Source organism: Budorcas taxicolor, chromosome 7 (assembly GCF_023091745.1).
Source record: "Budorcas taxicolor isolate Tak-1 chromosome 7, Takin1.1, whole genome shotgun sequence".
In the NCBI taxonomy this organism is placed as follows: Eukaryota; Metazoa; Chordata; class Mammalia; order Artiodactyla; family Bovidae; genus Budorcas; species Budorcas taxicolor.
This window is the reverse complement of record NC_068916.1, coordinates 3,237,686-3,261,205: the sequence shown is the minus strand read 5'-3', so window position 1 is coordinate 3,261,205 and position 23,520 is coordinate 3,237,686. Positions and strand designations below refer to the sequence as shown.

Genomic DNA, 23,520 nt, shown 5'->3' with positions numbered 1-23,520 from the left:
CTGCACTGTAGGCAGATTCTTTACCAACTGAGCCACGAGGGAAGCCCCTTGTAGCTCTCCCACCAGACCAGCAACTCCTCGAGGGCATGAGCAGCCTAGATTAGCATTACAGTTTGGACACATTCCAGTGAGGTGGCTCTGGGCTACATGCTCAGCCTAAGCTGAGGAATGCCTCAGCTTCATCCTATAAAGTGAAAATAACTGTACCTGTCTCTAAGGTGCTCTAAGAATCAAAAAGATAACTCATAAAAAGTTCTGGAAAAACAGAAATAGTACTTAAAATTTAAAGGGGAAAAGTCCTTTAATGGCAAGCTATGGAGTCAAGATTCAGTGGGAGGCGTCAGGAGGGGTCTGTCTTTGGAGAGCTGAAGAGCCGTGTGGGCAAAAACAGAGCGGCACAGGCAGGTGAGCACAGGGGCCTGGCCAGGGCAGGAGCTCCCCAGTGCAGCGCACCTCTCCCCGGGGGCTTCCCACAGGCCCCCAGAGCAACCGTATGCCTCTCTTCCCTCAGAGATGCGGCTCGTACTGCCACTGCCCCCCTCCATGCACTCTCTGCGAAGGAGGACCCTGAGACACAGATGGGCACCTCGAGGACCCATTTCAGCACGAAGCAGCTCCTCTTGGCCCAGGCACACATCAACTGCCCCGGGCGCCCCCACACAGGCAGCCGCGGGCTCCTGCAAGCGCCCCACTCAGGGTGCCCTGTACCCAATCCCAGCCCCCGTAGCTGCAGTCCAGCTGCGAACACGCTCATCACCCCTTCTCAGGTCTCCAAGGAAAAACTTACCCTGAGGAGCAGCGACACGGGCTGCGAGCACAGACAGACAGGCATGCAGCACGGGACACAGGTGCTCTGGGTCTGATCTAGGCTTCTGTGGGACTTCGGGCAAGTTTATTAACCCCTCTGGGCACAGTTTCCCCATCTTTAAAATAGGGGAAACCAACGTTCTCCCTTCTGGAGTTGTTGGGAGGTTCACATAACTGGCAGGCAGGCAGTGCTGTCTGAGAGCCAGCTATGACTGCTGTTCTATCCCAGGGACCTCAGCCAGGCTGGTTCCGCTGAAAGGGGACTTCCTCCTGGATTCTCAGGAGAGTGGCTGTTTCCGCTTAGGACAACTATAGCTGATTCTCGTTATTCACAGTGGTTAAGTTCTACAAAGTTTCCTAGAACACTGAATTTGCCGATACTGCTCCCAGGGGAGCTACAGGGCTAAGTTCCTATGAGCTTCCGGTCGAGACATTTTCATCAACTGATCCAAATACTACTTTGTCTTATGTCTTTCTGCTTAAAGCCATCTGATCTAACACATACTTTTAATACCCTAGGACTGAACTCATAGCCAGGGGCACTGTAACTCACGCCTGAAGGAAGCTCCTCTAACTCACATTTCCTCCGTAAGGCACATCGCAGCTTCTTGCCCTTGAAGCGCCGCATGCTGCGTAGCACTTTAGCGTGATACCTGGGCCGTTTTAAGCAGCAGAGTCATCCACAGGCAACACAGAAGTGTGAAGAGCACGGCGCTTAGATTCCTAAACGGAGACGCGCTCACGGTTTGACCGCTGAACCAAGTAGGCAGAGAGGCGGCTTGCTCCACCTCAGCGGGGAGCCTGTGTGTCTGGTGATTCAAATTCTTCACTGCTCTGCACACACACACTTCCACAGATGTCCCAAATCACCACAAGTATTGATTTTGGGGTTTACAGATAACTTTTACTGAGTAGGTGCATTAAAAAATTATGTAGTACATGAAAAATGATCAACAGTATCATCTTGTGAAAAGGTTAGCAGAACATGGACACTGCCCAAAAGCAAGCCCTTGGAAAGGCACAGGGCTTCGTGACACTCACCTCCACCTGCCCTGCATCCGTGCATAGCCATGTTGCCTTCCTAAGGTGGATGCTGGCCTGGCCTGTGCTGTCCGAATAAAGGGCAGCACCAGATTCTCAGTAGGCGGAGTCCCTCCCTCTCTAGGTCAGGCCCTGCCCAGCACCCCTGGTGATTCAAGGCACCTACCGCACGCCACTGTCCAGTAGACCTGCGAGTCCTGGGTCTGGTGGAGGATGCGGTAAGGGGCCACCCGGGCGCTGGAGTCCAGCACCACATCCAGGGTGCCCACAAGAAGACCTGGCAACAGGGCAGAGAGAGGGGAGGGTGAGGGAGGGCTGTGCTGGGAGCTGAGCTTGGCTGGAGGCAGCCACGAGGGGAGCACTGCCCCGCAGCCCCAGCCCAGAGCGTGAAACACCGTGCGTCATGAGTCCATTACATTACTTCTTTTTCCTCAAAGGCCTTCAGCCAGTTTCTGATCCCTATCGAAAATCCCCTCCTACTTATTCCTGTTTATCCTCCTGACTCAGAAACACCTGCAGGCAGGGGCTGATTCAAGTTTTACAGGGCTCAAAGCTCACATGATCCAGGAGGCCCTCTTCAAGAAAAACGCAAAATCAGATTTGAAAACTAGCATTTGTCAGAATGAGGAAGTACAACAAACCAGAACAACAAGGACTTCCCTGGTGGTCTGGTGGCTAAGACTTTACACTCCCAACGCAGGGGTCCGGGTTCGGGGCCTGGGCAGGAAACCAGATTCCACATGTTGCAACTAAGACTCAGCACAACCAAACAAATAAATATTAAACAAAACAATACCACAAATATCACAAAATCCAGAAAAACAATGTCATTATTAACTGCCAGATACATTTCTTATGACATGTCTCTCTGACATTTCTGGCTGTATACTTTGATGTCTTTTTCATAAGACAATGATATTTAACATCATTTTCCACATCAACAACAGGAAGATAATGTAGCCTCCAAAGTCATGATGGAAAATAACAGGCAAATTTTTAGTATTGGCCAAATTGTCCCATTTTTTTTTTCCATCTCTGAAGCATTTTAGGACATTTCGTTTTCCTTCTCATCACAATGTCATCAACATTTGTCAACATCACTATTTCCCCAATAAATCAGAGGAAATGTTTACATTTTGCAACTATTTGATTTATTCCTCTTCATTAATTGAATGATTCAGCTAAATGAAAGCCTGTCCGTTGTTCATATTTGAGGTTTGCTTATTGTTTATTTTTGGCTGCGCTGGGGCTTCATTGCTCTGTGTGGGCTACTCTCTAGCAGCTTCTCAGTGTGGCGATTTCTCCCGTTGCAGAGCGCGGGCTCTAGGGTATGGACTCAGTTGCTCCATGGACTCTTCCTGGAGCAGGGGGGCATAGAACATGTGTCCCCTGCATTTGCAGGCTGATTCTTATTTTGTTGCTCATAAGGAATATTGGACCTATAGTTTTCCTTTTTTAAAAACTAACTTTGTTTCTTTTTGGCTGTGCTGGGCCTTTGTTGCCTTTCTCTAGCTGTAGTGAGTGGGCGCTGCTCTCCAGTTGTGCGGCAAGGACTTCTTGCTGCAGTGGCATCTCCTGTTCCAGAGCCCAGGCTCTAGGGCACACGGGCTTCAGCAGTCACAACACACAGGCTCAGGGGCTGCGACCTGCAGGCTCCAGAGCCCAGGCTCGACAGCTGCTCTGTAGCATGCGGGATCTTCCCCGGTCAGGGATTAAACCTGTGTCTCCTGCATTGGCAGGCAGATTCCTTACCACTGAGTCACCAGGGGAACCCCAGCAGGTGGATTCTTAACCTCTGAACTACCAAGGAAGTCTCTGTTTTTTCCTTTTAATAAAATGCTGCTTTTGGTATGATCTGAAAATATTTTGTTACCATTTTCGTATTGATACCAGAATAATTACTATTGACTTTATTGCTTGACTTTAACACTTGTTTCATATTCCATTTTAATCTGCTTTTTCACCCTGCAGTCTAACAAAACAATCAGTTACAAAAGAAGGTAATTTTCACATACATCCAAGTCAGGAGTCTGTAATGTTTATTTTACTGAAATGTTCTAAAATGCCTCTGTAAATTGCAGTTTAAGTGGCATATTCAAGCCTTTTCAGTGTTTGGAATGAACTTTTTTTAACTGTTCATGTTGAGGTTTCTCTTCTGGTCTCAGAAATTTTAATTCCTATATCGTTGGCATATCTATATTGCAAGACTTGAAATATAATGGCAGACCATGTCATCACAGTCATCAACAAACAATCTAGGTTGGCATCTGTCTTAAGACAGAGCGAATAAAACCACATTGTAAACTATTTCTCCTGCAAGAAGAGTGTGTTCAGGAAACCATAAAGTCCATCATGGCACAGAGAAGGCCACAGCAAAGGCCATGGCAGAACTGACCAAACATAGCTAAAGCAGAGAGTTCAAGGCATGGTCCCCAGGGGAGAACTGGACAGCCTGCTTCGGGGGACATGGAGAGATGAGGGTGGTAGAAAGGGCCTTCTCTGCACAGGAAGGCAGAACACAGAGGGACCCAGGCTCGCACTGGGACGACCTGTGGAAACGCAGAGCAAGAGCAAGCCCTGAGACTGAAATATGGGTATGCTGATATACCTGAAGGTACTGGGCACCTGAGCGTTCAATTTCTACACAGGCTTCGAGGCAGACCACCGGTCAGTCTCTCCAGAGGGGCTGCTGTCTAACCTCCACTGAACAGCCTAGTCCAGGATGCAGGTCTGGCACTGGCTCCTGACATTCCAGAGGCCTCTGGGAGGGGGCTCAAGGCACTGAAGACAAGAGTCTTCCTGGTAACCTCACACACTTCCAGGTCAGGAGGTGGCCCAGGAGAGGCTGAAGGAAGCGTTCTCCCGTGGAAAGCCTCCGTCTGCACCTGACAGGGCTATATTAGCTGCTAATATTTAACATTAGGACATTTCACAGAAAATTCTCTTGATAATTAGAAGACCCGGCAACACTGGGCCCGAGGTCCTCAATGGCAGCAATGGGCCGCCAGAGGAGCACGGGCACTGGTCTGGCTAAGACTGAGCCAGGTCTGCTGCGGCAGTGCCTGGACTGTGGACAACACCTGTAGAAGGGGTGCCCAGGGGACATCCCCGGGAACCCAAATGCCACACACCCCAGGAGAGGCAGTCCTGCGTAGTGCCCAGACAGACGGGCAAAGAGGCACCCTGCCTAGGTCATCAGAACACATATATCGGTGATCCAGCTAAGCCTCGTTCTGCAGGTCCAACGCACCAAGAAGCGGGAAAGACGGATGAGAAGCTGGAGAGATGGAAGCTGAGTCAGGCAGCAGCTGGGAGGAACTCTGATCTCACTAAAAAGGCAATTCTTCCGTGAGCGGGGAAAGAAGGAGGAGAAGGAAAGGAATGCTTGTGTCCCTCGGCCCCTCCTGGGAGGCCCTGGGGGAAGCAGAGGCCCAGGAGATCCCGCGAACTCGCCGCCGTGAGATCCGTTCCGGGAAGCGGCACAAGCCTCCGCGGCGCCGCGGGAAGGTCCCGGGCCCCGAATCCGGCAGGGGCCGCCGCCAGCCGCCTTCTGGCCTCCCCGCCTGGCCGCAGGCTCCCCGGCCGCCCCCCCTGACGCGAGCGCAGATGTCCTCCTCGAGGCCGCAGCCCCGTCCTTTCCCGGCGCCTCCCCGGCCGGCCCCCACCGCCCGCCCGCGGCCCGCTTCCCGGCCTCCCGCCCCGCGCCCGGCCCGGCCCCGCGCCTCCCGGCGCCGCCGCGCGCCGACGTGCGCGTCCGCAGCGACGCTCCGCGGCCCGGCCTGGCGGGCGCTGGCCGGCCGGCCCTCGCTTCCCGGCGCTCCTTCCTCGCCCGGGCCGCGGCGGCGCCCACGGCCCCGGCCACCGCGCGCCTCTCACCCGTGAGGCCGCCGCCCTTGCCGTGGCCGCGGCGCCGCTGCAGCACGAAGAAGGGGTTGGCGCGCTCCGTCACCCACAGCGCGTTGGCCACCAGCACCTCCTCCGGGCCCAGCCACATCGCGGCGCCGCGCTCACCCGGCCGACGCGGGCCGGGCGGAAGCGCCGCCGCCGCCGCCTCGCGGAGCCGAGCGGGCGGGGCGGGGCGCGCGGGCCGGCGGCGCCCCCTGGCGGCCGCCGGGGCAGCGGGGGGGCCTCGGGACTCGCAGCGCGTTCCGCTCTCCCCGCCCGCTCGCAGGGCGGGTGAGCCCGGCCTTCTCCGCTTCCCTCTTGGCCATCTAGCCACAGGCCTTCGCGCGGCCGGCTCATCGAGGAGCGGGTTCAGCCCCGGGGCCAATGGCCTGTGGCCGGAATGGTTGCGTTCACAGGTAGCAGGGCGCCTGGCGTTTTGTAAAAACCTGTCCAGGGTTTGCAGGGAAAATGTAAAGGAATAGCCTTTGGAAATACATTTTTAGCTGACTGTTCAGAGCAAACCAGAGCCTGTTAACATTTGGAAAGGGTGGCTGGAAAAGTGTTAGTCTGTTGTGGTGACTCATTTTGACGCTTGGGCCTAAGCCGAAGGGAACCTCAAGGAGTCCAGCACGGGTTGTTAGGAAGCCCTGAAGCCGGCGGGGTCCTCAGAAACCAGTGCAGTCCCCTCACTTGATAGATGGGGTCACTGAGGCCGGGTGGGCTTGGGGTCGCGGGCAGCACCTGGCCTGGGGCCCCGGAGGCTTGTGCGCAAGCTTGGGTAGGCCGCAGAGGGAGGCTGGGCATGTGGATCCCTGCTATCCCAGTGCTTGCCTGTAGGGTGGACTGCCTCACAGTCCAGAAGACTCTTAAGAGTACTGGAGTGGGTTGCCATTGCCTTCTCCTTTGAGTGTAAGAAGGAACTGTTAATGTCGCCTGGGGCAATAGGCATGAATCAAGATTTGTTGTTTGGTCACTTAGTCACGTCCGACTCTTGCGACCCCACGGACAGTAGCCTTCCAGGCTCCTCTGTCCATGGGATTTTCCAGGCAAGGATACTGGAAAGTGAAAGTGGCTTAGTCCTGTCCAGCTCTTTGCTACCCCATGAACTATATATAGTCCATGGAATTCTCCAGGCCAGAATACTGTAGTGGGTAGCTTTTCCCTTCTCCAGGGGAATCTTCCCAACCCAGGTCTACTCGCATTGCAGGCGGATTCTTTACCAGCTCAGCCACAGGGAAGCCCAAGACTACACGAGTGGGTAGCCTATCCCTTCTCCAGCGGATCTTCCCGATCTTCTCTTCCCTTCTCCAGGATCTTCCCTTCCTGCCTTGCAAGCAGATTCTGTGGGTCTCTTGCCTTTAAGACAGGAGAATCTCCCTGCAAGGCAGAAGACCCCGGTTGGCAGATTCTGTGGGTCTCCTGCCTTTAAGGCAGGAGAATCTGCCTGCAAGGTGGAAGACCCCGGTTGGATTACCTGGGTCGGGAAGATCCGCTGGAGAAGGGGTAGGCTACCCACTCCAGTAGTCTTGGGCTTCCCTGTGGCTGAGCTGGTAAAGAATCCGCCTGCAATGCGAGTAGACCTGGGTTTGATCCCTGGGTTGGAACGATTCCCCTGGAGAAGGGAAAGAATACTGGAGTGGGTAGCAATTCCCTTCTCCAGGGGCTCTTCCTGACCAGGGATCAAACCTGCCTTTCCTTCTTTGGCAAGGGGATCTTTATCGCTGAGCCACCAGGGCTAAACGGGATGCAGGATCTGTCTGCTGGACTAGGCCGCCTGAGTCCTGCAGGAAGCCAGAGGGAAGGGGGCACTTTAGAATCATTCATAGAGGCTTAAGGTGGTTTTGAACTGGGTTTCTATCACTGGCATTTAAGAATCTAATATTAATATGAATAGATACAGGTATGAATAGGTAGTTTTATGGTTAACAGCCAGAGTGATTAAGTCTTCTGAAATATTGCTTGAGAATCTGAACCAACTTCCAGAATGCAGAGGCCTGTTTTAAGACCTTGGAACCTTAAACTGATCTGTGTTGTACTTTCTGGGAAGTAATCTACCCTTAAGAATTTGGTAGTACAGTTGACCTTTGAACAACTAAGGTTTGACCTGCACTCGTCCACTTACATTCTCATTAAAAAAAAAAAAAAATTTAAACACTACCAGTACTGTGTGATTGGTGGTTGGATGAATCCTCAGATACAAAACTGTAGATAGAGGGGAACCTTGGAGAGAGCCATTAAGTTAGGCTCAGATTTTTCAGCTTCTCAAAGGGTAGGTGCCCTTAACTTGTGTTGTTCCGGGGTCAACTGTACTTGTTAACCCCTTGAGGGGAGGTAAACGGTTATTTTGTGCGTTCCTTCCTCACACATTACTGGTGGGAAGGTGAAATGGTGCAGCTGCTTGAGTGTGCACCAGTATCACCTGGAGGGCTCGTTAAAGCAGATTGCTGGGCCCCCCCTCAGAGCATTTGCATTTCTAATAAGCTCCTAGGTGATTCTGATGCTGATAATCTGGAGACAACCTTTGGAGAACTATTCTTTATGAGAAGGAAAAAAAAAAATTTATTGAGCACTTAGAATGTGCTAAGCCTACTCATTTTCCTCCCTTAATTTCAAAGATGGAATTCACATTCCCATAAACCTCACTGCTGTAAAATTCACAAGACAGTGATTAGCATATTCCCAAAGTTGTGTAACTGTAAACACTGTGAAGGAGGGAATCTGATGCCAGGAGGAAGGCAAAGCCCTGACGGGAACAGGCAGAGAGCACAGCACGCTAGGCTGGGAGGTAGCAGCAGAATTCCAGGATATTTTCATCATTTCAAAAAGAAACCTCTTAGCTCTTTGCAGTCATTCCTTATACCCCAACCCCTTCCACCCCCCACCCCCAGAAATCAGTCTATCTGTATCCTTATAATTTTGCTTATTCTGGACATTTCATATTTTGGAGAGGGTGACTGACAACACGGTGTCAGCCAGGCTCTCCTGCCCCACTCTGTCACAGCCTTATGTCACCTTATGTTCTGTAAACAACGATGATGCTGACCTGCACTGGGCCTGCACGCCTACTTGGCCATGGGCCGCTTTTGTCCGTCGTAGTATATCAGTAGTCTTTGAAGACTCCGGGCTGCTGCTTCCTGGAGAGAATAAACATGCCTGCAGTCCCCTTGGCTCCTCGAGTCTTCTTCCAGCTTCCCCTGTTGTGCCTTATCTACCCTGGGTTCAGTGCCCAGTGTGAGTGGCAAGATACATATAAAGGAAGTCATACGGTTCATACAGCCTTTTGTGTTTTGCCTCTTTCACTTACTGTAATGTAGTCAATGTTCATCTGTGTTTTAGCATTCTTTTTTAGGCCTGAATAATATTCCATTGCTTATATATACCACATTTTATTTAGCCATGTACCAGTTGATGGACATGTGGGTTATTTCCCCTTTTGGCTGTTATGGATAACACTGATATGAACATCTGTGTGCAAGTTTCTGGGTGAACATGTTTTCCATTCTCTTGGGTAGACCCATAAGAGTAGAATTGTTGGGCCATATGATAAAGCTATGTGTTTGAGGAACTGTCAACTGTTCTCCAAAGCAGTTGCACCATTTCACATTCCCACCAGTAATGTGTGAGAGTTGCACTTTCTCCATATCTAGTCAACACTTGTTACTATGTTTTTTATTATAGCCACCAAGTAGATATAAAGTAGTATCTCATGTGGTTTGGACTTGCATTTCCCTAGTGATTTTTGATATTAAGCATCTGTAGTACTCTTGTCTGGAAAATCCCATGGACGGAGGAGCTGGTAGGCTGCAGTCCATGGGATCGCTAAGGGTCAGACACGACCGAGCGGCTTCACTTTCACTTTTCACTTTCATGCACTGGAGAAGGAAACGGCAACCCACTCTAGTGTTCTTGCCTGGAGAATCCCAGGGACGACGGAGGAGCCTGGTGGGCTGCCGTCTATGGGGTCGCACAGAGTTGGACACGACTGAAGCGACTTAGCAGCAGCAGCAGCAGCAGCAGCAGGGAAAGAGCAAATTAGCCAAGATGGCTGTGGTCAGGTTCTCTCAGCCTGGCTCTCTCACTCTTGCCCCACGTTTTGTGATAATGATTATTATGTAACAGCTGAGATCGTTTATGCCACCGTGCAGGCGTGTCGCAAGGTACTCGCTTGGCCGCAGGCTACTTTTGTCCTGTAAGCACGTATAAGCTCCGGCTGGAAAGCCCTTGTGGTTGTGTGCGGTCACGTCATGCCATGTCTGCTGCTACGGCTGCTGTGCCAGCCGGGAGAGAACGCATCTGCGGTTCCTACAGCTCCCCGCACTTTCTTTCAGCCTCTTAGTTTGTGCCTTGCCTACCGTGGGTTCAGCAACAGTGCACACAGTGAGATACGCTGAGAGGGCATCTTTTCATGTACTTGATAGTCATTTGTATATCTTCTTTAGAGAAATGTCTATTCAGAGTCTTTGCCCATTTTAATATAACGTCATTTTAATTGTTGAGCTGTAACTGGATATATGATCTTAAGCCTACTTCTTTCATTATTTTAAATCCAATCCTCACTCATTTACCCCATAAGATAGGTATTTTGAGGTCAGTATTAGAGAGATATGGAGAAGGCGATGGCACCTCACTCCAGTACTCTTGCCTGGAAAATCCCATGGACGGAGGAGCCTGGTGGGCTTCAGTCCACGGGGTCGCGAAGAGTCGGACACGACTGAGCGACTTCACTTTCACTTTTCACTTTCATGCATTGGAGAAGGAAATGGCCACCCACTCCAGTATTCTTGCCTGGAGAATCCCAGGGGCGGGGGAGCCTGATGGGCTGCCGTCTATGGGGTCTCACAGAGTCAGACACGACTGATGCGACTTAGCAGCAGCAGCAGCATTAAAGAGAGAAAACTGAAATCCAGACAGGTGATTTGCCAGTTTCATACTAATAAGTGCAGAAGTAGTATTAACGTCCACACCTTCCTGGTTCCAACTCTTTTCTACATGTATTGGACATTTGCTGTTTTTGCCCCAATCTCCATTTCTTCCTGCATAGCATCATGATTTTGCTGTAGCAACCACATCTTTCAGCTCTCAGTTCCTGTCTTTCAGGGGAAGCTAAATGCACTCGTGGCGGCAAGAGCAGAGCCAGTTCTGGCCTTGGCTAAGGGCGCATTTTACCTCCGTGACCACAGGGGCTGGTCCGGTGATGGCCATGTGCTTCCACCCGAGCCAGTCAGGGTCAAGGAGATACCATTCTGGTCTCCTGGGGGGGCAGACCAGCTCTTGTGCTGAAGAGGCTATGACTAGCAGATGTGTCCTGGGGTCAGTATTTGAGGGCCCAGACATTCCATAAGTGATATATGCATACTCGTGGCATTTTAGCTTTTGGGAAACACCACAGTCTTTTTTTTTACTTATGCCAGTTTGGGTTGGGGTTTCAGTCATTTGCAACCAAGAGAGTCCTCACTGATACAGGTAGCCACCAACAGTACTCCATGGGGCCAATGCATCTTTTTCAACAAGTTTTTATTGAAATGGTTATATTAGCAAATCCTGCACATACAGGTATACACTATTGGCATATAGGAATATACCATACAATTTCACTACTTAATTATACTTACATCAACTGTACGGACCTAGAAGTTGTGCTGCCCAGAACATTTTAAAGGTTGCCAAGAAATCAGCTCACATTGTATTTGTAGGTATCTGTGTTCTGGTCAAAGTGACCCTTCCTTATAGCGAGTCCCCAGATGAAGCTAATGATCAGTTTTACTTCTTGGATATTTGATATGTGTTTTTTCTGGTACAAGAGATCCGATGGCAAATTAAAGTCAGGTATACAGTCTCCCTTTCATCCCTCAAGGTGGGAAAATAAGCTGTTGGCTACATGTAGGTATATCCCAAGCCTCCCCCACCCCAAACTACCTGTGCTATAGTTAGAAAAATAGTTTTGTATGCCACCCTCTGAGATGTTGTGCATGGTTTGCAGAAACTCGGAGGAAGAGGCACTGAGCTCTTTGAATGGCCGAAATATGAAAGCGCTAACTTTAACATGAGTATAAAAGCTACTGAAGGTAAAAAAAACAATTGTGACGTATGTGGCCTAGGACTTGGACCAACGTCTTCTCTTGTTTAGGAACAGGATTGTTCTATTAGATGATGGGGCTCCCCATATTCCAAATAGCATTTCCTAGCTTGGAGTCTTTTCCTGTTTTTATAATCACTGGGTCAAGTTTCCTTAGCTAGAGTCACTGCCACTCAGAAGTGGACCCTGCTTTCCATTCTCAGCCTAAGACTCCAGCTTCTGGCCCTAAGATTGGGCCAAGGGTGCCCCTCCTCCAACTGGGTCGGCAAGACAGGCCTGGGCTGCCAGGGAGTGAATGGACATGATACCCTCTCACTTCTCTCTAGGAGGGCTGTGTCATCTCAGGCTGGGTACCTAGCAGAGGAGGCGGGACTCTGGCACTGGTCACACCCACTGACCTGGTCCTGTGGCATGCTGGTGGGCAGTAGGCAGTGAGTCTTTCTGCTTAGGAACAGCTTGCTCAGCTGGGAAAGAAATGGCCTGAGGTGTGATGGTTTACCTCTTCTGTTTTCACAGACATCTTGGCTCAGTGCTGCCCAGTCACTAGAAAACTCCTTTAACGTCACATAGTGTAAATGCGTGTATGTGTGTGCGTGCTCAGTCGTGTCCAGCTCTTTGCTACCTCATGGGCTGCAGGCTCCTCTGTTCATTGAATTCTCCAGGCAAGAATACTAGAATGGGTTGCCGTTTTCTTCTCTAAGTGTAAATATACGTGGACATAATTATGGATGAAGGATAAATCCTACAGCAAATTAGAATTTGCTTTGTGTTGGGTTAAATTTGTAAAAATAGCTCAGAACTATCATCTGTAACTCTCCACAGATGCTGGTAGCTCTAAGTTGCTAAGAGCTGGACAGAGTGGTTATCACAAGGGGTAAGGAGCTGATGAAAGCTAGTCAGACTTCCCAGATGACCAGCACGCCTCTTGCCTGCACACAGTCCTGCCCAAGTGGACTATAGCAGACTGGTGAGAAGTTAGCCATTTCGGGCCAGCATTAAATGAGTGGGTGACCCTAGAAGATGTGTCCCAGCGGATGAAGACCCCACTGCAGCTGATAAAAGGGTGCTAATGACATCCTCCAGCTCTTGGCCCTTACACTGAAGAAGAAGGGGTGTGGTTTGTAAAGGTGCTTACAGCTGAGCTGGACGCCACCCTCGGCCTGAGTAGGCATGCTCTGGCTGCTGCCTCTGAGCCACCGGCAGTGCTTCCCCAGGGCTGCCGTTTCTGAGAAAGTTACTCCTTTCAGGCTGCTGAGCCGGGTCTGTGTCACCTCAGACCTCTGTCTGTCTGTGGACATGCGTGTGGGTGATCCAGTGGGAGGAACTAGGAGACCTGGGACAAAGGCCTGAGTGATTCCAGCAGCACGGAATCCTTCGGAAACACTGATACTCAAGTCTGCAGGAAGTTCAGAGTTTGTTTGTTTTCTGTTTGTCACAAAGTATCTTTCTCTCCCGCAAGTCAAAGTGAAGAAAGGCATGGCTTGAGCTATCGTGAACTGCCAGGGGCAAAACCCCAGTGAAGTCCCAAGTTATGAACCGGGAGCCGCCCAGGGCCTTCTGGGGCCATGAGAGTCAAGTCTTGGGCAAATATATTGTTCTTTTAGCACTCAAGGCCAACGTCATCCTCTCCTCCATGGTCACTGAAGGCTGGTGGGAGGCAGCTCGGGAGAGTTCAGGTGACTGCTTTTACCCCATGTCCACTGAAGACCCACTGGACTCTTCTTCAAGTTTCAGCCTTTGGGGATCCTTCAGGGTACCTCTAAGAAAGAGGGCAAACCTCCTAACTTGACTCCCAGAGGAGTGATAGGGGCTGGCCAGCTGGGGACACGGTCTTTTGTGGGAGAAACCCTTCTCTTCTGGTTGTGGGAACTGGCATGCTTTGTTTTTCCTGCTGCTTTGTAGGACAGTTAAAAAAAAAAAAAGCACAATTTCATGAAGGAAACACAGGCACCTTACCTCTGTAGCCTTTTCCCCTGAATTTTCTCTGTAACAAAACTTAAAATCTTTAAGGCGTGCTCCAGTCCTGCTGAAAGAATCTTAACCACATCCATGGATGTTCCATGAACATGACATTCATTTCATCCTTTTCCAAATAGACTTTGGAGTGATTTACCAACAAGACCAAAAGAAATGGCAAAAGTCGACACATCTCACTTTTAACAACTGCCTTTAACAGGGAAGACACTTATTTTAAGCTGGGGATGTCATAGCAGTTGCCCCATATATGGAGTTGGGAGTGAATTCTGAGTTTGATAACCCCAAACCCCATCTCTGGGCATTAGTGAGGCTTCTCCTGGCACAGCAGTGAAGTGACTACCACTTTTCTTTTTTCACCACTTTTCTTGAATAGGGAAGTTCTGCTCAGTGGTTTTTTCTAAGTCAGTTGCCGTCTGTAGCCCCTTCTGTCCTCAAATGTCGTTGTCCTGGTTCTCAAATCAGTGGGCGATTTTCACCCTATTCTGGCATCCATCATCATCTGAGCTTAGCTTAGGACCCCCAGGCCTGTCTATACCCACTTTAGGAGACTCTAACCCCAGTGAGTGTGTGTGGGAAGGAGGGGAGGGAGAGATTTGGGGCACCCGAGGCCTGGATGACATGGTGCCTACTTCGGTATCTCTAGGTAATGTGTCCATTTAACACAGCTTCCCAGTATTCTGATGCCTAGTGGAGCCACACACTGACCACCCTCGCCTCCCCACACCTCTGCCTGAGGTCCAGGGCTGTATCTCTGTGCCTCCCCTAGAAGTCTTGCCAGCTCTCAGATCTAAGCTGTTCCCATGTCTCTCTCCCTCTGTGTCCCCCCAACCCCCTGGGTCACTGAGACCAGAGCTAGGCTTCCGATTCAATCTGATGACTCCCTCCTCCCCCACTCTCAGTCAGACGCCAGCACCCAGGCACTGCAGGCCTACCCGGCTCACCCCCTCCAGCTCCTCCTCTTTGCAAAGCTGAGATGTGAGCCCTCCCCACAGCAAAGCTCTCCCTTCCCAGGAGGTGAAACCAAGGCCTTGCTGGTCTCAGTCCCCTGGCCTGCACGGCATTCTCAGCAACCACAGGTCCTGCTGGTGGGGTTCCTGAGCCACACCACACCCTTCCATCTATGCCCTGAAACCTCTTCATCACCCACCACCATTTCATTTGGGCTCACATCTCAGGTGGCTGATAAGGTGCCAGTTTCAGTAACAGCCTAACGATCACTGGATTCACCGTAACTCCCTATATATGTGTTTGGCACCTAGTGAGAACTTCCTACCTTCTCCCTCTCAGTGCTGCTTCCTGGAAATGGTGCTTTTGTTTCATGAAGTTTATGAGCACCAACCATTGTCACAGGTGACCAGATATTAACACCATCTCCTTGTTTTCCTGCAGAATCACCGCTCAGATGATAAAGGCAAACAGCAAGCAAGATAACATTTGATTTTTTTCCATTAAAACCAGTTTCATATAACACATAAGTCAAGAAAAGAACTGGATGTGACGGGTATTAAAATATAAGAGCTTATAAAGCCCACAGTAAATATCAAGTTACTCAAATTTAGTTATTCTATTTTGCTTAAACTCTTTGTAGCCCCACAAAGAAGTTAGGCTATCAGCTTCAGATTGGTGCATCAGTCTACATCAGGGTGTTCAGGGAAGTGTGTCCACTCCTCTGGGCCAGGCCTTTCTTCAAAAGTGGGACTCACCAGACTTTGTCAAGACAAGCTCCCGGTGGTAAAGCCTGTCTCCCCCTGAGAAGGCAGAGGCGGGCAGCCCTGGATAGACACGCTGCCCACGCGCACCACCAAGCCTAGCCCTTGTCCTGTGGACAGCTTGGCTGTTATTGGACCAAGTGCCTGTGCTCTCTCCCTCTCTTTCCTGAAAGGAAGCAGGGCTATGGGCAGTTCTTCCCTCAGGAAGTTAAAGCCCACCAAACTGTAAAGTTTGCATTTTACCCATCACAACCCAGTTCCTCACAGATCAGCTAACGGATGAGGCTGCTCCAGGCCCAGCTCCGCGCTTGTCCTGTGGTGCCTGCTGGCTCTTCACCCAGCTCGGCCTGGAGACAGGGTGGAGGCCATGCCTGTCTTTACAGAGGGGGCCCTGGGAGCCAGGCTCAGCTCAGAGCAGTCTCCTGAAGGGCCAGAGGGTTTGTGGTGTAAGAAGCTCACTCCTCTATCCCTCCCACTCTTCAAATAGTACTCTCTGCCCCCTTCCCCCCAAACCCACAAAAAACAATCAGAGGTTATCATATCATCCCCGGCTAATAACCACTGCAGCTGTAAGGCTGGCAGACACTGAGATCCGGGGCAGAAGCACCTCTCTGCACCCCAACTTTCCAAGACACTCTGCTCCATGAACCTCAAGCTTCTCGCGGGCAGGACTGCCTACAGTGAGAAGTGCATTCTCTGCAAGCAGCCTGGGGTCCCGCCCTCTGCCAGGATCCCTGGGGGTGGGGTGGGGGCTGGGCAGAGGATTTCCCCTTGGCACAGCTTCCAGCAAAGAGACAACATGTTGTTTGGGACAAAAAATGCTACCCTCCCTATTCCTGGAAGATATGACCTTCCAGAAGTTACTGTCCGTCTCTCCGGACAAAAGCAGGACATTCTGTAGCTTAGTAGGAAAGTGGCCCCAAGTTTTAGGAAAGAGTTGGGATCTGAAGCACTATTCTGAGAGAACTTCCTCGTAAGAAATGCCTCTTTGGTTGTTTGACAGTGAATGTGTGCCCTAGATTTACCAGAAATTCAAATATTCTATGAATAGGCAGACTTTTAGGGTCTAAGTTTTTAGTTTCTTCTCGAGTAATTTCATTTCTTTTCAGTAAAGGAATGTCTGGAGTGAAATTTAACATATATGCTTTCATAATGCACAAATCAGAAGACACTCCACTGGGATCTAAGTTCTGGTTCAGGAAAACAAGGTCATGGTAGTGACACCATGGTCAGAACTGAGCCACCTTCTCTGGAAGATGGCCAAACCAAACACTCACGCAGGTGTGTGTCTGGAACCTCCGATAGGCCAAGCTCTGCTCTCCTTGAGATACATTCTCTCACTGTAAAGCCAGGGGGCAGACCCGTCTTTCTAAACAGTACTCTCTTGGAACTGTTTATCAAAAATATTTTTATAGTACAAAGACTAGAGTACAAAGGAAAACCAAATAAAAGCCCTTGGTTAAAGCTAAAAAGAAAAAGCTGTTAACTCTGCACTGCTCCAGCCTCAAACGATAGCATGCTGCTGGTCACTCGGAGGTGACATCACACCCTGATTCTCTGAGGCGTTTTGTTCCAGGCACCACTGTGTCTGAGGCATCTGAGCAACACATCACAGCAGGAGAAGCCAGCTTCACAGGAGAAATGGCAAGTGCTCCCCTCAAACTCTGTCCTACAGAGTCAATACGAATAACAGGGCAAGTCTGCGTGGCTTGCTGCCAGATCAAATTCCAGGCACGTGGAACTGAAGTCGCACACTGAAGTCTCACACAGGAGCTGAGGGCTTACATGTACATCTCTGTGTAGCTCATATCCAGAGGAGAAACAGGCAAACTATGGTGCGTTCTTGAGCAAAAAGGATGCGTAGTCAGCTTTATCAGTTAGCTCACTGTGGTTCTGTGTTGGGAGCACTCTGGAGATACACGTTTCTTGAGATGGTAACTTGAACATGGGAAGAACACACGTGTCTCTGATGTCCGCAATGCCTTGAGCTCCTGGGCCTGCTTCATGCTTTAGCTGAGGCTGACGGAGGGGACGGGGCTGGGTGGGTAGACTTAAGAGGGCGGTTTATGTGGTATCTCACAGCAAGGAGGTGGTTGATTTTTCTCAAGAAAGCACTCCGAGCTTTTTGATTCTGACAACCACTGGCCATCACCCAGGGGTCACTATGCCCAGCTGGCCTCCTGAGCACCCCCTCCCCATACCCCTCAGCAGTTGCCAAGAAGACAGGTCCACTGGCCTCGGGGACAGGACTTTCGGTGTCTCAGTGGTCACAGAAGCACTGCTCACCTTATGCCACGCTCTGCTAGGGGGGCTAGCAACAACATGGAGAGCTGCCCACGCTGCACAGCCTGCGGCTCCACTGCAGCGCTCGGGGTCAGCCTCAGAGGAGGAACAAGAGACGAGGCTTTCTATTAGGAAACTTTAGAAGGAGGCCCTTTAACAGGAAGTAAAGTAAGAGACAGGAAAATGCAGAGCAGTGCACACCAGCAACGTGTGCCCTGCACCAGTCAGAAGCAGCGCCTATAGGCTTTAGTATGCTGTATAAGCGGGGAGCACAAAGGTTATCTAAAAACCCCAGCGTCACCCCAACACAGATAGCATGTGATTATTCAAAGCCCACTGGCAAAGCAATCCTACCCTCTGGGCCCCGCATCTTCTCCGGAAACAGCCAGGCTTCTTGGGGCCCATGTTCAGTGCCCAGCTTTGGGGAGGTTTTCCGTGCCGTGAGGCCACCTGGGCAATAAAGCTACCCTCAAAGCCTCGCCTTGGGGGACTTTGTAACCCTGAGCCCCAACCTGTGCCTGGAAAGCACTGCCATTCTCCCAAAATGGACACAGACAGAAGAATACAAAACAAGAAAGGTGATCATAAATCAAAAGGAAGGGACAGTCCACTGAAAAAATCAGGTTTTGTTCTCATCATACATGTCCAAAGACGGTTCGATTGTGGAGAATTCACTTTCATACACCAGGCTTCGAGGGGACAGAGAGTTCCGATGAAAGAAGTGACCACCTGGAAAAGGAGCAAGAAAAACGGACTTAATAGGTCGTCAGGTCTATACTCCCCACCTGGCTTGAAGGAAAAAAATGTGGATTATCTTCAAAGCATCACATTTTCTCAAACATGTCCATTTAGGGCTCTTATGAAAAGAATACAGGCATCCCTCAGTGTAAGCACACTTGAAATATATAAATGTCAGTGCTTGGATCCTCGAGAGATTGACCACTGGAGCTCTTCCAGCAAAAGCTGCCTGGTGCTCTTAAAAAGATTCCGCTTATACATTTGAAGGCTTCTGTTCTGAGCTAAGCAGGCCGGCGGAGGTAGGAGAGGGCACAGGGTCATCAGCTGGGCAGACTGACAGGTCAGAATGCATGAAAAAGTTTCTATCTATATCAAAGTCCCTTTACATGATCAACTCTACACATGGTAAGACCAGCACTTTCCAGTCCTTTCTCAGACAGCCGCTGTGAGCTGATCTGTGTCTCTAAATAATATTTATACATATAGCTGATTCATAATATTGCACAGCAGAAACTGACACAGCATTGTAAAGCAATTATTTTCCAACTTTTTTTTAAGGTGAAAAAAAAAGAAAATCCATCAATCAACTGGTGCGGTCTTTTTCTGGGCAGTTGATTTGTCTGGTTGTGGCAGATCTCAGTGGTGGCGCATGGGGGTTTGTTGCGGCGTGCAGGCGCTCTCACTGTGCCACGCAGGCTGTCCCATTTGCTGCACGTGGCTCCACAGCTCCTGAGCTCGGCAGCTGGGGCATGTGGGCTCTCTAGCTGTGGCACACAGACTTAGCTGCCCTGCAGCATGCGGGATCTTAGTTCCCCAAGGAGGGACTGAACCCATGTCCCCTGCATTTGGAAGGTAGATTCTTAACCACTGGACCACCAGCGAAGTCCTCAGTTGTCTATCTTCACACTAATACAACACTGTCCGGATTACTACAGCTTTTTGAGTCTTGAAATAAGGTATTATAATTGCTGTAACTTTGTTCTTATTTTTTAAATGATAGGATGGACAGGGAGGAGAGGAAAGATATTATACAGAGTATAGTTTTAAATGAAACCATTTCATGGTCACTTCTTCTTGTTTAACTTTCCTTATTAAAAACTTCTGCATTTAAAAAACTGGGATGAATTAAAAGATGCTTGCCATCTGTATAAGCAGACCTCTTAAGACGAGTCCCAAGTAAGAGATGGAATGTTTGATCTCTGATTGCTGAGTCTCAGCACTCAGAAGAATCTGCACAGTCCAACTGGGCTTAAAGCTTAAAGATTTAAAAAACAAAACAAAAGAAAAGAGAGGAAGAGGAAGTTTTCTGCTCTGCAGGAAGAACTAAAGCCTCCAGAAGTGGAAATGAGCTAAGTTTTTTGTGATACTATGTTGATCAGCTGACACCAAATCTTTGGTAATAAACCATGGGTCAGAATTTACTTAGTAATCTAGCCAGCTATTAACCAGTTTGCTTGAGAAAAATAAAATATCAAGAGAGGAACACACAAGCAGCTGAATTTTAGAAAAAAGCATGATGCTGGCTTTGCCAAGAAAGTATGGTAAATTTTTCAACACCTGGAAACACCCTGTTTACTGCTTAACTGATTCTTATTATTGGCAACACAATGTCACTAAGTAAACTTAATGGAGGTGTAACCTGTATACAGATGTGCACAGTGTATAAGCTTACAGCTAGGTGAGTTTTTACAGAGGAGATACCCGTGAAATCACTGGGTCAAGAACGAGAACCCTACCAGCACTCTGCAAGGACCTCTGTTGATCCCAGTCACCAGGCCTTCTCTTTTCCTCCGAGGGAAACCACAATTCAGACTTTTCAGATCATGGTTCAGTTTTGCCTGTTTTTAATTTCACATAAATAGAAACAGAGTATATATTCTTTTAAGCTTGGACTTCTTCAGACAATACTATGTCGTGACGTTCATCTGTGTCACTGAATACAGCAGCAGTCTGTTCACTCTCATTGCTGTGTGATACTCCATGGTATGACTGCCCCACAATTTATTTACCTAATCTTTTATTTTAAAAAAATAAAAATAGAAGATTTTGTTCTTTAATCTGCACTGTGTCTGAATTGTGGCATGTGGGGTTTTTAGTTGTGGCAGGAGATCTTTTATTTGTGGCATGTGGGATCCAGTTCTCTGATTGGGGATTGAACCTGGGCCTGCGCTGGTGGCTTGGAGTCTTAGCCATTAGATCCGCAGGGCAGTCCCCCAATCTTCTATTGATGGCATTGTTTCCACTGGGAGCTATTATGAATATTGCTGTTAGGAATCTTTTTGTGTGGGGGCTTCCCAGGTGACACTAGCAGTAAAGAACCTGCCTGCCAATGCAGGAGATAAAAGACTTTCATGGGCTAGGAAGGTCCCCTGGAGAAGGGCAGGACACCCCATTCCAGTATTCTTGCCTGGAGAATCCTACGGACAGAGGAGCCTGATGGGCTGCAGTCCATACGGTTGCAAAGAGTTGGACACGACTGAAGTGACCCGGCACACACACACCCATATTTTTATGTATCTCTTGCACACATGTGCACCCAGGTCTCTTCAGTTTAATCTAGGGATGAAATTGCTGGGTCCTAGGTAGATGTATATACTGGCAGTTTTCCAAAGTGGCTGCACCAATTTTTACCCCCAGCAGTGGCCAAGAATTCCAGTTTCTCTATATCTACACTAATCCTTGATATTTTTCTGACTTAAAAACTTTTGCAGTTCTGGTGGGTATATAGTGGTATTTCATTGTGGTTTTAATTTATATCCCCTGATGACCAAAAAGGATGAGCACTTTTTTATATGTTTTTAGGCTATTTGTATATCTTGCTCATCCTGAAATGTTTCTTTTGCTCATTTTGTTATCAGGTTGTCAGTCTTTTCCTTTATTCTGCGTGTGAGTCCTTTGTCCTGACTTTATGTAAGTAATACATAAGTATTACTTATTACTTTGCTATAAATGTTATAGGTTGTCTTCTAAAATACTGTATTATGACAGACAGAATTTCTTAATTTTAGTGTGGATCCATTTATCTATCTTTTATTTTATGTTTAGTGCTCTTTTGATTCCTATGTGAGAAACTGCCTATCCCAAGGTTTTAAAGAAATTGCTTTATCTTTTAGAAGCTTCATTGTTTTACTTTCCACATTTAGATTTATGTTGCGCTTCAAATTCATTTTTGAGTATGGTGTAAAGTAGGAATTGAGATTCACTTTCTCGTTTTAGGGCTTCCCTGATAGCTCAGCTGGTAAAGAATCCACCTGCAATGCAGGAGACCCCGGTTCAGTTCCTGGGGTGGGAAGAACTGCTGGAGAAGGGAAAGGCTACCCACTCCAGTATTCCTGGACTTCCCTGGTGGCTCAGCTGGTAAAGAATCTGCCTGCAATGTGGGAGACCTGGGTTGGGAAGATCCCCTGGAGAAGGGAAAGGCTACCCACTGCAGTGTTCTGGCTTGGAGAGTTCCATGGACTGTATAGTCCATGGGGTCTCAAAGAGTCAGACACGACTGAGCGACTTTTGCTTTTCTTTATAGATATTCAGCTGATGTACAGCCACTGATTGGAAGACCATTCTCATGCTCACTGCTACACAGTGCTACCTTCATATGATCAAGTGTCCATAAATGCATGGTTGTTTTGGGACCATATTCTGTACTATTAAGCTATATGTCCATCCTTGTATCAATACCTCACAGTCTTAATCACCGTACCTTTATAAAAAGTCTTACCATCTAGTTTTGTATCAGTGAAGAATACTCTATTAGATAAGGAAGGACGGGTGTCGAATTTCAGCAAATGCCTTTTCTGTATTTACTAAGATAAAAATAGGACTTTTCGCTTTCATTCTGTTAATGTGTTGAATCCCACTGATTTTCAACCTTGCATTTTTTAACAAATTTAACTTGGCCATAATTTTTCCTACTCATATATTGTCAATTCATTTAGCTAATATTTTACTTGGAATATCTGTATCTATATTAATACAATAAATTAACTTGCAATTTTCCTTTCTGGAATGTCTTTGTCATGATTTGGTGTCAATGCTATGCTGGTCTCGTTGCGGGACTTGAGGCCTGCAAGGAGGAACTTAGTTTGTTCCTCTTTTTCTGTTCTCTGGACAAATTTGTGTAGGATTGTTTTATTTCTTCCTGAGATATTATAAATAATTCACCAGTAAAACTATCTAGGTCTAGAGTTCAAATTTTTAAAAAATCATTTTAAAAATTAAAGTATAGTCTGATATTATAACATTCATAATATAATATATGTAATATTAGTTTTAGGTATACCACATGGTGATTCAATATTTTTATAGATTATACTCCATTTAAAGTTATTATAAAATGCTGCCTATATTCCTTGTGTTCCACACTCTATGTTCTTGTATCTTATTTTATACATAGTAGTTTGTACCTCTTAATCTCTTACCCATGGAGTGTTTCTCTGAAGGAAGAGTTTAAATGATTACTTTATTACTTAGGTTTAGTAATAAATTCTGGAGAAGGAAATGGCAACCCACTCCAGTATTCTTGCCTAGAGAATCCTGTGGACAGAGGAGCCTGGTGGGCTGCTGTCCACGGGGTCGCACAGAGTCGTACACGACTGAAGCGATTTAGCATGTATGCATGCATTGGAGAAGGAAATGGCAACCCACTCCAGTATTCTTGCCTGCAGAATCCCAGGGAGAGAGGAGCCTGGTGGGCAGCCGTCGATGGGGTCACACAGAGTCGGACACGACTGAAGTGACTCAGCAGCAGCAGCAGCAGCAGTAAATTCAGAGAATTTAGACTTCCTGTTTCAGATTTCAGATTTCCTGTTTCTTCCGTGTCAGTTTTGGTACTTAGTATTTTTCAAGGAACTTGTTCATTTTATTACTAATTTTTTTTACTATAGTAAAAAACATAGCATAAAATTTGCCATCTTGGCCATTTTTAAGGGAATTGTGCTTGTGCTAAGTTGCTTTAGTCGTGTCCAACTCTTTGTGACCCCGTGGACTGTAGCCCAGTAGGCTCCT

General features: G+C 48.3%; 1 protein-coding gene across 2 annotated transcripts in view; it reads right to left on the bottom strand.

The window, feature by feature from the left end:
• The window catches only part of TBC1D9B (TBC1 domain family member 9B), a 40,813-nt gene extending 34,951 nt beyond the window's left edge, over positions 1–5,862 (bottom strand). For both annotated transcript variants that reach the window (XM_052642432.1, XM_052642433.1), the window contains exons 1-2: positions 5,725–5,862; positions 2,015–2,125 (exon numbers count right to left, since the gene is read on the bottom strand). In XM_052642432.1, coding sequence (XP_052498392.1) covers positions 2,015–2,125; positions 5,725–5,842 — 229 coding nt within the window. In that variant the 5' untranslated portion in view covers positions 5,843–5,862. The remainder of the gene's footprint in view (positions 1–2,014; positions 2,126–5,724) is intronic.
• Between the last annotated feature and the right edge of the window lie 17,658 nt (positions 5,863–23,520).